The 13786-nt window shown below is 32.0% G+C and overlaps 2 protein-coding genes across 2 annotated transcripts; both read left to right on the forward strand.

Moving 5' to 3' along the window:
• Nucleotides 1-10098: 10098 nt before the first annotated feature.
• LOC139897380 (uncharacterized) lies at nucleotides 10099-11311 on the forward strand. Its single transcript, XM_071880079.1, has 3 exons — nucleotides 10099-10103; nucleotides 10210-10246; nucleotides 10340-11311. The coding sequence occupies exons 1-3, from the start codon at nucleotides 10099-10101 to the stop codon at nucleotides 11309-11311; spliced, it is 1014 nt and encodes a 337-aa protein (XP_071736180.1).
• Nucleotides 11312-11411: 100 nt separating this feature from the next.
• On the forward strand, nucleotides 11412-13564 carry LOC139897389 (uncharacterized). Its single transcript, XM_071880084.1, has 3 exons — nucleotides 11412-11870; nucleotides 11960-12863; nucleotides 12906-13564. The coding sequence occupies exons 1-3, from the start codon at nucleotides 11412-11414 to the stop codon at nucleotides 13562-13564; spliced, it is 2022 nt and encodes a 673-aa protein (XP_071736185.1).
• The last annotated feature ends 222 nt before the right edge of the window (nucleotides 13565-13786 follow it).

The raw sequence follows: 13786 nt of genomic DNA on the forward strand, positions 1-13786 counted from the left end.
CCTGCTGAACTCGTTAGCAAACACCTTACTTCTTATTCTAAACCTTCACAGACAGATATTCTTCATCATCATCTCACCTTAAATATTATAAGATATCTTCGTATCTTTCATTATACATATTCTCCATATTTCTGGAGATATTATCACAACTATTCTTATCTGAGATCATTTATCTCTCCGTAATATCTGCAACATAAAAGAAACTGTGTTAGTTTTTTTTTTAAATTCTGAAAAATTCGAATATGAATGTTTTTGAAGTAGTGTTGGGAACTGATGCCTGGGTTAGTATAATATAATGACACTTGATCAACGTCATTATATTACAGTAATTCATGCTGAGTTTCTAATGGAACGTGATGATTCACAGAACATACCGTCATCATGTGCCATTTACACGACTCTTACATTCTATCTAATCTCTAAACATATCAAGAAAATATTTCTTGATGATTCGGTTCTTTCCAGGGTATTCCGGTAATTTAACAAATCCAGATTTTACCATTTCCATTTCCTTCTTAGAACAATTACTATATTCATTCTGGAATCTATACCTATGAATTCCGGATCATTATAAGAGCTACTTAATCGCAAGAAGAAGAAACGAAAGGACAAAGCTCCGAAACAAAAATTGGGGTATAAACTGCAGCAAATAGAAGAGAACATTAACTGTGGATGACAATGATTATAGAAGACAGAAGCAGGAACATCAAAGTATAAGGGAAGATATAAAACCCGACAACCACCAGTAAATTATAAACCGTAGATGTCAATGCAGATAGCAATATAAAGACACGGGAGGACTAGAAAAACAATAAACCCAAGAGTATAATAGAAGTAAATAGATTCTTCTGGCGGAAGATGAAAGAGAAGAATGACAGATATGAAGGTTAGGAGTATATCAAGGATCAGGATGGGATGAAGCATATTAACGAATAATTTAAAGTAAGAATTGAGGAAGAAAAGGAATAGAAAGTGTGAGTTGTGAGGAAACGAAGACGGTGGATTTATAGTGAAATATCCGACAGGGCAATTAGAACGGATTATTGCATTTAATGAGAAAAGATCCTGATTTCCTGGATCGTCGAAGAACCAAATCGTATTACGAAGATTTTCTTTAAATCCCTTAAACTCCGGAAATCAATCATGACTACGTCATCAGTTAAAACAATCCTACATTTACTCATTTCACACTCTTGCGATAGCTTCACTTATACTCTTCGCATAATCAAATTGTTTTATCTATATTACTCAATGATTATAAAACTCTATTTATCAACTCATATTCGTCATGAAAACATTTTTATAATTAGCCATGACGACTTCGATCAAATTTCGGGACGAAATTTCTTTTAACGGGTAGGTACTGTGATGTCCCGGAAATTTCCGAACAAATTTAAACTTTAATCTTTATATGTATCCGACACGATAAGCAAAAATCTGTAATGTTGAGTCTCGAAAGTTTGAAAACTATATTCATGTAATCAATTACCCTTTGACCATGCCTGACGATTCACGAACAATTATGTGTATACTGATAATTGAAAACGTTAACAAAGTATTAGATATATAATACTTTACACAAACGAGTTTGTTTCGATATTTGTTCAATATAGTTATTAACAGAATTAAAAGATAATATCAAATGATTGAATTATCAGATACATTGAATTATGATCACGAGTCTCCGTCGTAAGGTCCACTATGATTTAAGAGACTATTACATTTTTAACGGTATTCGGAAATTTAGTGAAATGATACGCATGCAAGAATGACAGTGTTCTTATCGAGGATTAGTCAAAGGTTGGTGGAGGATTGAATTTCATAACACTTGGTTGATAACTTGCAACGTATATAGAACGTGATTATGTATATTAGATATATTAGTTAAGTAAAAGATAGTAACCCTTGTTCATTGATTCGGTTTATAATTAGATATTTTAACTAGAGCCTTTGAAGAATTAAAGTAAAGATTGGCGCATAAATAAGTTATATCAGATTAAGTTTTTGAGCATAATCGTTAGGTGATATAACAATATCTTGTATTCACACGATTTTAATGTTATATATATATATATTGATCTTTGAAATATAATTAATTTTGAAAAGTAAAATATTATATTATTAGATAAATATTTCAAACATATGTATTATGTATAAGTTTATAAATTTTAAATGTACATATATTTTATTTTAGTCATAAAACGTTTTGATTCAAACTAATAAGATTAAATATATATTTTGTTATATAACGAGACGTCGATTTATAAAAGGAAATGACCAAAACACTCAAAAGATTAAGTTACACTTTGAGTGGGTTGGTTTTTAATTAATTTAAGTCTAGTTCATAATAAAGGTACATGTCACAAAACATTTAATTTAAAATAAAATATTTTGTTAAACAACGAGTCACTGATTTATAAAAGTAAATGACCACAACACTCAATTTTATAAATTACATTTTTTATAAGGTAATTTATTGTTGAGTAAGTCTAATTTTTGTAAAAGGTACACGTCACGTAACGTAAAAGGCTAGTTTTCTAAACGTACGAAAGTGCGCCCGAAAAACCGAAAGTGGTACATGAGTCGTGAGACCACGACCGTGTCATTTTTATAAAAATTAAATTTTTACCATGAGCGTAAATATAATATAATATTTAATTAATTCTAAAGATTAAATATAATTTATATTAAATAAAATATAGTTTACGTGTTATGTGTGCAATGTATGTAAATATGAGTGTCGGCAAGTTTTATCTTTTTTTTTTTTTTTTTTTTTTTTTTGCTGGACAATGATGGGGTTAGGTAGGAAAAAAAAAATGCTATAAGTTGAACGAAATTTGGTTCTAGTTCCATTCATATCAATTGATCGATATCTCTCTAATCTATATATTACTCTTATATTATTTATATTATTATAAGATTAATATTATTATTATTATTATTATTATTAGTATTATTAGGAGTAATATTACTAGTATTATACATAAAATACTACGACAAGGGATACGCGCGAATTATTGCAACATGAGTTTTATGAGTAGGATAGGGCTAAGGAAATTATGGGTTATAGCTTTGGAGATTATGGGTAATGTTCGGGGATTATGCTCATGAAGTCAATCTAGTGTTTGTCATCTCCATTGCGTCTACGTACCTTTCCTACAATATTGAACCTCAATATTGATACGTGAGCACTCATAACTTAACTTTTATTTACTAATAGTGTATCCCTGACTAGTGCTCGAGAATATAGGATTATGCATGCTTGTACATTTGATATTGCCCTTAGATAGGTTATGTTGAATCTTAAAGGTTGTAATACTAAGGATGAAATAAGATATAAGATATGCATGTCTTTAAAAAGCTAGTGAAAAATTAATAACTTTTCCTTTAGATGGCAAATGGATTTGATGGACGGATTAGAAGTTATAGTCAATTGAAATTTCGTAAAAATGATTATTATCGTCGTTTATATCTTTGTTCCAATTTTTTTATCTAATTGTTATTATTATTATTATTATTATTATTATTATTATTATTATTATTATTATTATTATTATTATTATTATCATCATCATCATTATTATCAATAAAAGAATTATTATTGAAAATGTTATTTTTGTTATTATCATTAGTATTACTATTATTATTATTATTAAAATATTTATTAGTATTATCATTATCATGTTTAGTAAATATAAATATTGATTGTTATTAATAAAATAATTATTATTATTATTACAAAATAATACGACTTTTACCTATTATTAATATCAATGCTATTTTATCAAATAAAAATGTAATACAAATTATATAATTACCTCAATAGAATCTATCACAATATTTGAACTTTATAAATTTTATTACTTAAGATATATAAAAGTATACTTTAATATAAAATTGTATTAATTAATAAATGAATTATATTATTTACTCTATTAAATCTTTTAAAAATATTTTAAAAAATATAAAACGACGATATTTAAAATTATACAATAATCATTTTTTAAATTTTGGAAATTATTTTGAGTCAAACTAATTTTTGTCGACCTTTGCATATTAGACTCGAGCATTAGGATTGTGGTACACTATGACTTAACTTAAGGTATTAAACAAATATTGACAAATACATAAATATTTATAAATAATTTAGGTTCGTGAATTCAAGGCCAACCTTACACTTGTTCAATGATGTTATATGTATTTTTACTACAAAATACAGTAGGGTGAGTTTCATTTGCTCCCTTTTACTCATTACATTTTTGGGCTGAGAATACATGCACTGTTTTAATTACTGGTTTACAATATTTATATGCGTGAGTTTCATTTGCTCCCTTTTACTCATTACATTTTTGGGCTGAGAATACATGCACTGTTTTAATTACTGGTTTACAATATTTATATGCGTGAGTTTCATTTGCTCCCTTTTACTCATTACATTTTTGGGCTGAGAATACATGCACTGTTTTAATTACTGGTTTACAATATTTATATGCGTGAGTTTCATTTGCTCCCTTTTACTCATTACATTTTTGGGCTGAGAATACATGCACTGTTTTAATTACTGGTTTACAATATTTATATGCGTGAGTTTCATTTGCCTTTTTACCCTTTATATTTTTGGGCTGAGAATACATGCGCAACTTTTATAACTGTTTTACGAAATAGACACAAGTAATCGAAATTACATTATATGGTTGAATTATCGAAATCGAATATGCCCCTTTTTATTAAGTCTGGTAATCTAAGAATTAGGGAACAGACACCCTAATTGACGCGAACTCTAAAGATAGATCTATCGGGCCCAACAAGCCCCATCCAAAGTACCGGATGTTTTAGTACTTCGAAATTTATATCATGTCCGAAGGAGGATCCCGGAATGATGGGGATATTCTTATATATGCATATTGTTAATGTTGGTTACCAGGTGTTCAATCCATATGAATGATATTTTTGTCTCTATGCATGGGACGTATATTTATGAGAAATGGAAATCTGAAATCTTGTGGTCTATTAAAATGATGGAAACGATTGTTTAAGTTAAACTAATGAACTCACCAACCTTTTGGTTGACACTTGAAAGCATGTTTATTCTCAGGTTTGAAAGAGATCTTCCGCTGTGCATTAGCTCATTTTAAAGATATTACTTGGAGTCATTCATGACATATTTCAAAAGACGTTGCATTCGAGTCGTTGAAGTTCATTAAAGATTATTATTAAGTAAATGACAGATTAGGTCATTTATAGTTTGGATATTATGAAATGGTATGCATACCTGTCAACTTTTGATGTAATGAAAGGTTGTCTTTTAAAAACAATTGCAACGTTTGTAAAATGTATCATTTAGAGGTCAAGTACCTCGCGATGTAATCATATGTTATTGTATTCGTCCCTATGGATTGGGTCGGGTCGTCTCATAATTGGTAACCACGTCTAATTACTTTTACCGGGAACACCTCTAATTGACAACACGTCTAAAAAGTATTCCAACTAACACGTCTAATTAACAACACGTCTAATTATGTCTACCAGGAACACGTCTATATGAAACAACAACACGTCTAATTGGCAACACGTCTAATTAGATTTGCCGGGAACACGTCTAAATGTTTAACACATCTAATAAGTTTCAAAACACACGTCTAATTAGTTTGTAAGTAACGCCTTTAACTGTGACACGTCTAAATAAGTTAACGGGATATATATATTAACGATCTTCGTTTAATCAACCTAACCCTTAAAGTTCTGTTAATGTTAGTCTACCGAAACTACCGAACACGTCTAATTAAACAAACAATGAAACGGGTTATTTAGGGTTCCATATTGAACGGGGTTAATAAACAAATACGTCTAATTAATAGGAAGTTAGTTAGTTACGGAAGAGTTAGGAAATAATTTGATAACTAGGAATGGATTTTGATAAGTATATATAATATAATTATAATATTATAAAATTTTATATACCTTAAATAAATAAGATTTATATTGAAGTTATAAATAATATAAAATATAAAAAATCTTTTCATAAATATAAAAACACACTTTGTTTGTTTTTTTCGGCTTGCTCTTGTTTGCTTGTTTAGCTTCGTCGCAGGATTCAAAGATAATGGAGACTTCAACATCATCAGAGGTAATTGAATATTTCTTTTTCTTTATACACTTGGGCATTTGTTCTGAAAGTTTGTATAAATATATCACATGATTCACACATGTTTGAAGCATGCGTATAAATCAGGTTTATAACACATGTTTGATTGGATCTATAGCACAAGAATTTGACTATATAACACACCATGATTCACACGATTACCCAACACGATTGTAGACATGTAGTGCAGACCTGGAGCAGAACTGGACAAACAAACGACACACAACCATCTAACTGTTTTAACACGCCAGATTACACAACACGATTCTAAACAACATACAACACTATATTAACAACATTTAAACTTTATTAACATCATATAAACACAATATATATAACCTATAACATATAAACCCTTATTATGCAATGAACGAAAGTTATACTATATAGTAACAATAGGCAAACACAACCTGATAGTAGTAGCAGAACCAACCAGGTCAGCTTAAACAAAACCTGGATAATAACTCAACGCTATGTTTGGTGAAGTAATAACAACTCAAAACCTGGATAACAAAACCTGGATAACCTGATTATTTACCTGCTGCACACTATGGCAACCAAAAGAAAACCAAACATATAAACCTATTCTAATATATATATATATATATATATATATATATATATATGCCTAATGCAGAAACCAACCTACGTTTCGTTTGGTGAAGTAATAATAACTCAATGCTCACTCCAATTTAGAAAAAAAAAACCCATGAGGTAGTATACATGTCAAATCATACCCAATAACCAATATGATAAGCAATGTTGACCTTATAACCACCTTCAGTGGCAATCATAACCCAAAGTACAATCAGTACCCTAATCATAACCCTAAATACAGTTGCATTGGCAAATTACCATAAACAAAGACAGTTATATTAGCAGATCAAAACTTCATACAAAAGGAGCATCACAAATATTCATTAGCTCCAATATAAAGTAGAGTCACAACTATACATTAACAAACATAGTTATGTTAGCATCAATAATATTCATCACAAATTATAATTTTATTGGATTGTTCTTACTCATACCTGTGCCATCTTTGACGAAAACATTTTTTTGAAAGCTTCTGTAATAAGATTCATTCAGACTTCCTTCTTCTTAGTGGAGGACTGGGTTTCATTCTGAAATTTGTTAGCCCTGCATCAATAAGTCTAATCAGTGGATCTTGCCCTGTATTAACTTCTTCCATCAACATTTCTTCATCAACATCGTCAGAAAATGATGCAACTTTTTCTGCTTCATTAACCTTTTTAGACTCTCCATCTTTTATTTCTCGAACCACAAAATCTTCTTCTTTATCCACATTTTCTTCTTCGTCTTCGTTCATCACCATCTGGACATTATCATATGAAACATACTCTGCATCTTCTTCAATCACTGCATCTTTTTTTTCCTTGATGTTGTCATGAACATTTAAATTTTCATCAGGATTTTCTTTTTCAACATCCTGTTCATTAACAAATATGAATAACTAAATGTGGTAAGTAATTTAAAAGTCTAGAAAAAAATAACATTTAGTTAAATCAGTTACCTTTATGTGTTTCGATTGTTTCACTATTTTTTTGGTGAATTTCTTATGTTGAACATCCTTTCCATCATCAACATCCTCATCTTCATCAACATCCTTTTCACTTTCACCTTCCCCTTCATCAGCACCTTCCACTAAATTATCAACTTTCCATTCATCATCACAATCCACTTCATCTTCATCATCAGCCCTCTCATCAACATCTTTTTCATCTTCATCATTCTCTTCATCATCAACATCTTCTTCATCATTATCATCATTATCTTCATCATCAACATCCTCACCATCATCACTCTTTTCATTTTCTTTAGGCCATTCATCAGCACCTTCCACTTTATTATCACATTCATCTTCATTATCAGCCTTCTCACCAACATCCTTTTCATCTTCATCATTCTCTTCATCATCAACATCTTCTTCATCATCATCATTATTCTCTTCATCCTCTTCATCATCAAGCTTTTCCTTTTCCTGAGACTTCTCATTAGCACCTTCCACTTCATTATCACCATCATCTTCATCATCAGACTTCTCTTCATCATCAACATCATCTTCATGACCAGAATTCTCATCAACATCCTCTTCATCATCTTCTTTCTCTTCATCATCTACATCTTCTTCATCATCATCATTCTCTTCTTCATCATCATTATCTTCATCAACAACATTCTCTTCATCATTATGCTTTTGGTTTTCCTGAGATTTCTGATTAGCAAACATGAAATATAAAATGTAGTAAGTAAGCATTTAAATATTGTAAGAAACATAACATCAGTTAAATCAGTTACCCTCGTTCCTTTATCGTCTGATTTCTATTTCTTTGTGATTTTGCTGTATCCTATTGTGCTACTTATACCCCTTTTTCGACCACCGTGTTCCTTCCCCACATGAGTTAACAAGGCATCCCCGCCTTCTTTATCTGTCCTAACCTGGAAAAAAAAACACAAGTAATCAATTATAGAAAAATTATGAGTTGGTTAGTCTAAAAATTCAAATATAAATATATTACAATTTTCTCTACAAGCGGCGCAAATGTTTCTACTGCCGTCTTCCCTTTGTCATCCGGCTTCATCCTGCCCAGCACGTAATACCTCACTGCAGGATCTTTGATATTGTGGTATGGTGTACGTTTATGAGGATCATTTGCTTCTGTATCCCATTGTGCTTTTTTCCCACGATATCCTGAACGACCAACTCGAGCATACTTTTCTTTTGCTTTTTTGAAAGCTTTCTTTCTGCCTTTTTCTCTTAGTTTCTACACAGTTTTAATGCGATTAAATGACTTTTTCAAAGCATTACAATATCAAAATGTACCTCCAAACCTTATACAAATCAGGTTGAATAGCACTTACTCGTCTAGCAGGCGTAGCTTCGATTGCACAAAATTTTTGCCATTTTTCTGGAGTTATGAAATCGTAATCTTTTACTTCCACATAAGGAAGCTTGCCTTCATCCATATACGTTCTTAACTTGCGCTTGAATCTCGTAAACGTTGTGTTGCATTTTTGCAGTGTTGTTTTTCGTGCAAAATCGTCTTCAATATTATGAAGTTCCTGTATAATGTAATCTACTGTAAGTGTTGAATGTTGTAACATATATAAATAAATAGTAATTAATCAAAATCTTAGATTTAAATACCTTTATTTTGCTCCATAAAGTTTGTTTCTGATCAGGAGACACATGCTTCCAATCCTTTACAAGGAAATCACAAGTGGTCCTAGTTAAAACGCCAATGTTGGTCGAAAAAATAGCCTGGGTTTTTCCAATGGCTTGGCCAAACTCGTCAAATTCAATGTTCAACTGAACAACAGCTGACTTCTTTTTCAGTTTGTTTACACTTCTTTTTTTTAATTTTTTGTTGCATCTGTACACAAAATGCAATAGAAAAGATACACATCAAATACAATAGAAAAGACACACATCTAAGCACATGCATATACAAATTAAGATCATAGTACAACAAACACAGGCTTATACACCTTAATATCATTTCAAACAAATCCAGTCTTATTATTGTGTTATGAATAACACAGCAAACATATCACACATACACAATATGCAATAACAAGGAAATTGACCGAACTCATAACCAAACCCATTTCAAAGACTAATTGCGCCACAATAATATTCACGTTTATTTCTGAACAAAAAAAAAGTAATAAATTTAGATTATCAAATAAACATAATTAATTATTGATTATAATTACTGGTAGGAATTAACCTTTGAAAGACACTCTTTTTCTCTTGTAATACAATGCTTCGTGTAAGCCATGGTAGCACAGTAGAATCGTGCAGAGTTTGAATCTAAAATAGAAGAGAAATCGAATAGGGTATCGAACAATTAGGGTTTACAGATTCAAGTGATTTGGGTTGCTTGGCGGTTTTTTTTAGAACACAGACCGATAACAAAAGAGAAATGATAATGAGGTAATGGGATTATGATCGATAAAAACTCAATTGATTTTGATTTGGGGTTTTTTTTACATTATACCATAAGTGATATTTTTAAAGAAAATAAATGTAAATTTGTCAGGTTAACACAATTGCTTAGATGGTTAGGACGTTGCTTGGTAGAGAGGAGGTCGTGGGTTCTAGTCCTATTTCCAACTTTCTAAATTCTTTATTATTAATAATGTATTAACTTTTTTCAATGTTGCTTGTAGATGGATCGGAATACTTGGATGTACGAGATAGGTCGAGCTACCGCTGAGTTTATGGATAGTGTAGATGAATTTATTACAGTTACCGAGACTGATCAACTAGAAAAAGGAAACAACGCAATTTGTTGTCCTTGTAAGAAATTCAAAAATGCACGGTGGTATGCTGATTCAACCGATATCAAAAGTCATCTAATTGCACACAGATTTATGAGAGGGTACACATGTTGGTCTTTTCATGGTGAGTCAGTAGCTGACCTTAACCCGTCTGTTTCGGATAACGATACCGATAATGAAGAAGATTCATACAATAGTGACAATAATGTTAATTTTGATGACATGTTTGACGATTTGGATATGGAGGATAATGTTCCTGATAAGTATCATGACAGATTACAACAACTATTTGTTGACGCTGAAAAACCTTTATATACCGGTTGTATGAATTTTACAAAACTTTCCGCCGTGATACAACTGGTTAACTTAAAATCAAACAATGGTTGGAGCGACACAAGTTTCACTAGCCTGTTAGAGTTGTTGAACAAAATGCTACCAGAAGGTAATGACTTGTCGGTTTCAACATACCAAGCAAAGAAATTAATGTGCCCAATGGGATTGGAAATACAGAGAATACATGCTTGTCCAAATGATTGTATGTTATACAGGAATGAAGACAAAGACCTACATCAATGTAAGGTATGTGGTACATCTAGGTATAAACGTGGAAAACTGACTGATAATGCTGATAGTGATGTGTCGGAAAATGGACCTCCTGCAAAATTATTGTGGTACTTGCCTATCATACCACGATTAAAGAGACTATTTGCGAATGAGAAAGATGCAAAATTATTACGTTGGCATGCTGAAGATCATAAAAATGATGGTAAAATGCGACATGTGGCCGATTCACTTCAATGGAAAAATTTTGATAAAGATTTTGAAGAATATAAGGTTCGGACTCAGTTCAGATGGAATTAATCCGTTCGGAGATTTGAGTAGCCGTCACAGCACGTGGCATGTTCTTCTATGCATTTATAACCTACCGCCTTGGCTATGTATGAAAAGAAAATACATAATGATGTCTCTTTTGATTCAAGGCCCAAAGCAACCTGGAAACAACATTGATATTTATTTGCAACCATTAGTTGATGAAATGATGGAATTATGGAGTACCGGCATACACGTTTATGATGCATACAAGAAAGAATACTTCCAACTACGGACAATGCTTTTTTGCACCATTAATGATTTTCCTGCTTATGGTAACTTGTCTGGATATAGTACGAAGGGGAAAAAGGCATGTCCTATTTGTGAGGAAAATACTCACTCGATATGGCTCACAAATTGTAAGAAACCTGCATTTATGGGGCATCGGAGAGAGCTTGCCGAGAATCACCCGTACCGTAAAAAGTCAGATTTATTTGATGGTACTATAGAGGATAGAAAACTACCACCACCATTGGATGGAGAAACTATACTCTCCAAAGTTGCTAATATAAATGTTGTGTTGGGAAAGAAAGGGGTTGGTTTTCCAAAGGTATTTGGAAGAAAAAGTCTATTTTTTGGAAATTACCCTACTGGAAGCATTTACGAGTCCGACATTGTATTGATGTTATGCATATTGAGAAAAATGTTTGTGAAAGTTTGATAGGGTTACTGTTGAACATTCCTGGAAAAACAAAAGATGGAATTAAAGTTAGAAGGGACATGGAATTAATGAATATCAGACCAGAGCTACAACCTAAAGATATTGATGGAAGGTCCACCAAGTTTCTTCCTCCGGCCTGTTATACTATGTCGAAGATTAAGAAAACTAAATTTTGTCAATGTTTACATGGTATTAAGGTTCCATCAGGATACTCTGCTAACATTAGGAAGTTGGTTTCGATGAAAGATTTGAAGTTACTTGGTATGAAGTCACATGATTGTCATGTACTAATGACCCAGATGATTCCTATCGCAATTCGTGGAATTCTACCCAACCGTATTCGACACACAATTACAAAACTATGCTTATTTTTCAACATGATTCATTCAAAGGTGATTGATCATGGTGTGCTGGATGAATATCAAAGAGATATCATACTTACTCTTTGCGAACTCGAGATGTACTTTCCACCTTCTTTCTTTGATGTCATGGTTCATTTGGTATCTCATATTGTAGGAGAAATAAAGGTATGTGGTCCAGTCTTCTTACGGTATATGTATCCATTTGAAAGATATATGGGTATCTTGAAAGGTTATGTAAGGAACCTTAATCGACCAGAAGGCAGTATCGTTGAAGGATATGCATTCGAAGAGGTGATCGAATTCTGCACAAACTATATGGATGGGTTTAAAAGTGTCGGGATTCCACAAAGTCGTCATGAAGGAAGACTATCAGGTCAAGGGACACTTGGGTGCAAGACGGGCTATTCAAATGTTTCCGATTATCAAGAGGCACAGTTTAATGTCTTACAACACACTACATCTATTGATCCGTTCATACAAGAACACATGTCGTTCTTGAGACAACAATACCCTAAAAAGAGTGCAAAGTGGTTGGCAAATTAACATAAAAAAACTTTTTCAGAATGGTTGAAAGACAAAGTTAGGAGGACACTTCCAAATATTGATAAAACGGTGGAAGCTTTGGGATTCGCCCCTAAACATGTGTTCCAATATCAAGGATATGACATAAATGGGTATACCTTTTACACTAAAGCTCAAGATAAGAAGAGTAAAACCCAAAACAGCGGTGTCACGGTGATAGCCTCGTCGACGGAATTCACCATGGTCAATCGTGAAGAAAGATCAAGGATCGCCAAAAAATCGTATTATGGTGTCATTCAAGAAATATGGGAATTAGATTATGGTGATTCGTACACTATACCCTTGTTCAAGTGTAAGTGGGTTGCTAATGATCGCGGTGTTCAAGTTGATGAAGATGGTTTTACAACTGTTAATCTTTCCACCAATGAATATAAAGAAGAACCATTCATTCTAGCAAAACTAGTTACTCAAGTATTCTTTATCGAAGACCCAAAGGATCCTAGATGGCATGTGGTTCAGTATGGAAAACGGCTGATTGTTGGTGTCGAGAACGTTGTTGATGAGGATGAGTACGAGCAATTTGACGAGTTACCGCCATTTTCAGTCGGTGTTCAACCTTTGAATGAAGTTGTTGCTGGAAATAATACAATCTACTTTAGAGAAGACCATGAGGAAGGAGACGAGGTTGCAGACACATAAAAATTGTTAAAACATATGATTGATTACCTTTTTTTTTTACACCCATGAGTATATTTTTTAATGACTTATGCAACATGTCTTTTATGTCTTTTGTTAATTTTTTTTGTTAGTTTTTTTTACCATGAAAAATCTACTTTATGTTATTACCTTTTAAATTACTAATACCAATGTATACAATACAAATACAAATACAAATACAAATAATTCTAAAACACACACACA

Source organism: Rutidosis leptorrhynchoides, chromosome 1 (assembly GCF_046630445.1).
Source record: "Rutidosis leptorrhynchoides isolate AG116_Rl617_1_P2 chromosome 1, CSIRO_AGI_Rlap_v1, whole genome shotgun sequence".
NCBI lineage: Eukaryota > Viridiplantae > Streptophyta > Magnoliopsida > Asterales > Asteraceae > Rutidosis > Rutidosis leptorrhynchoides.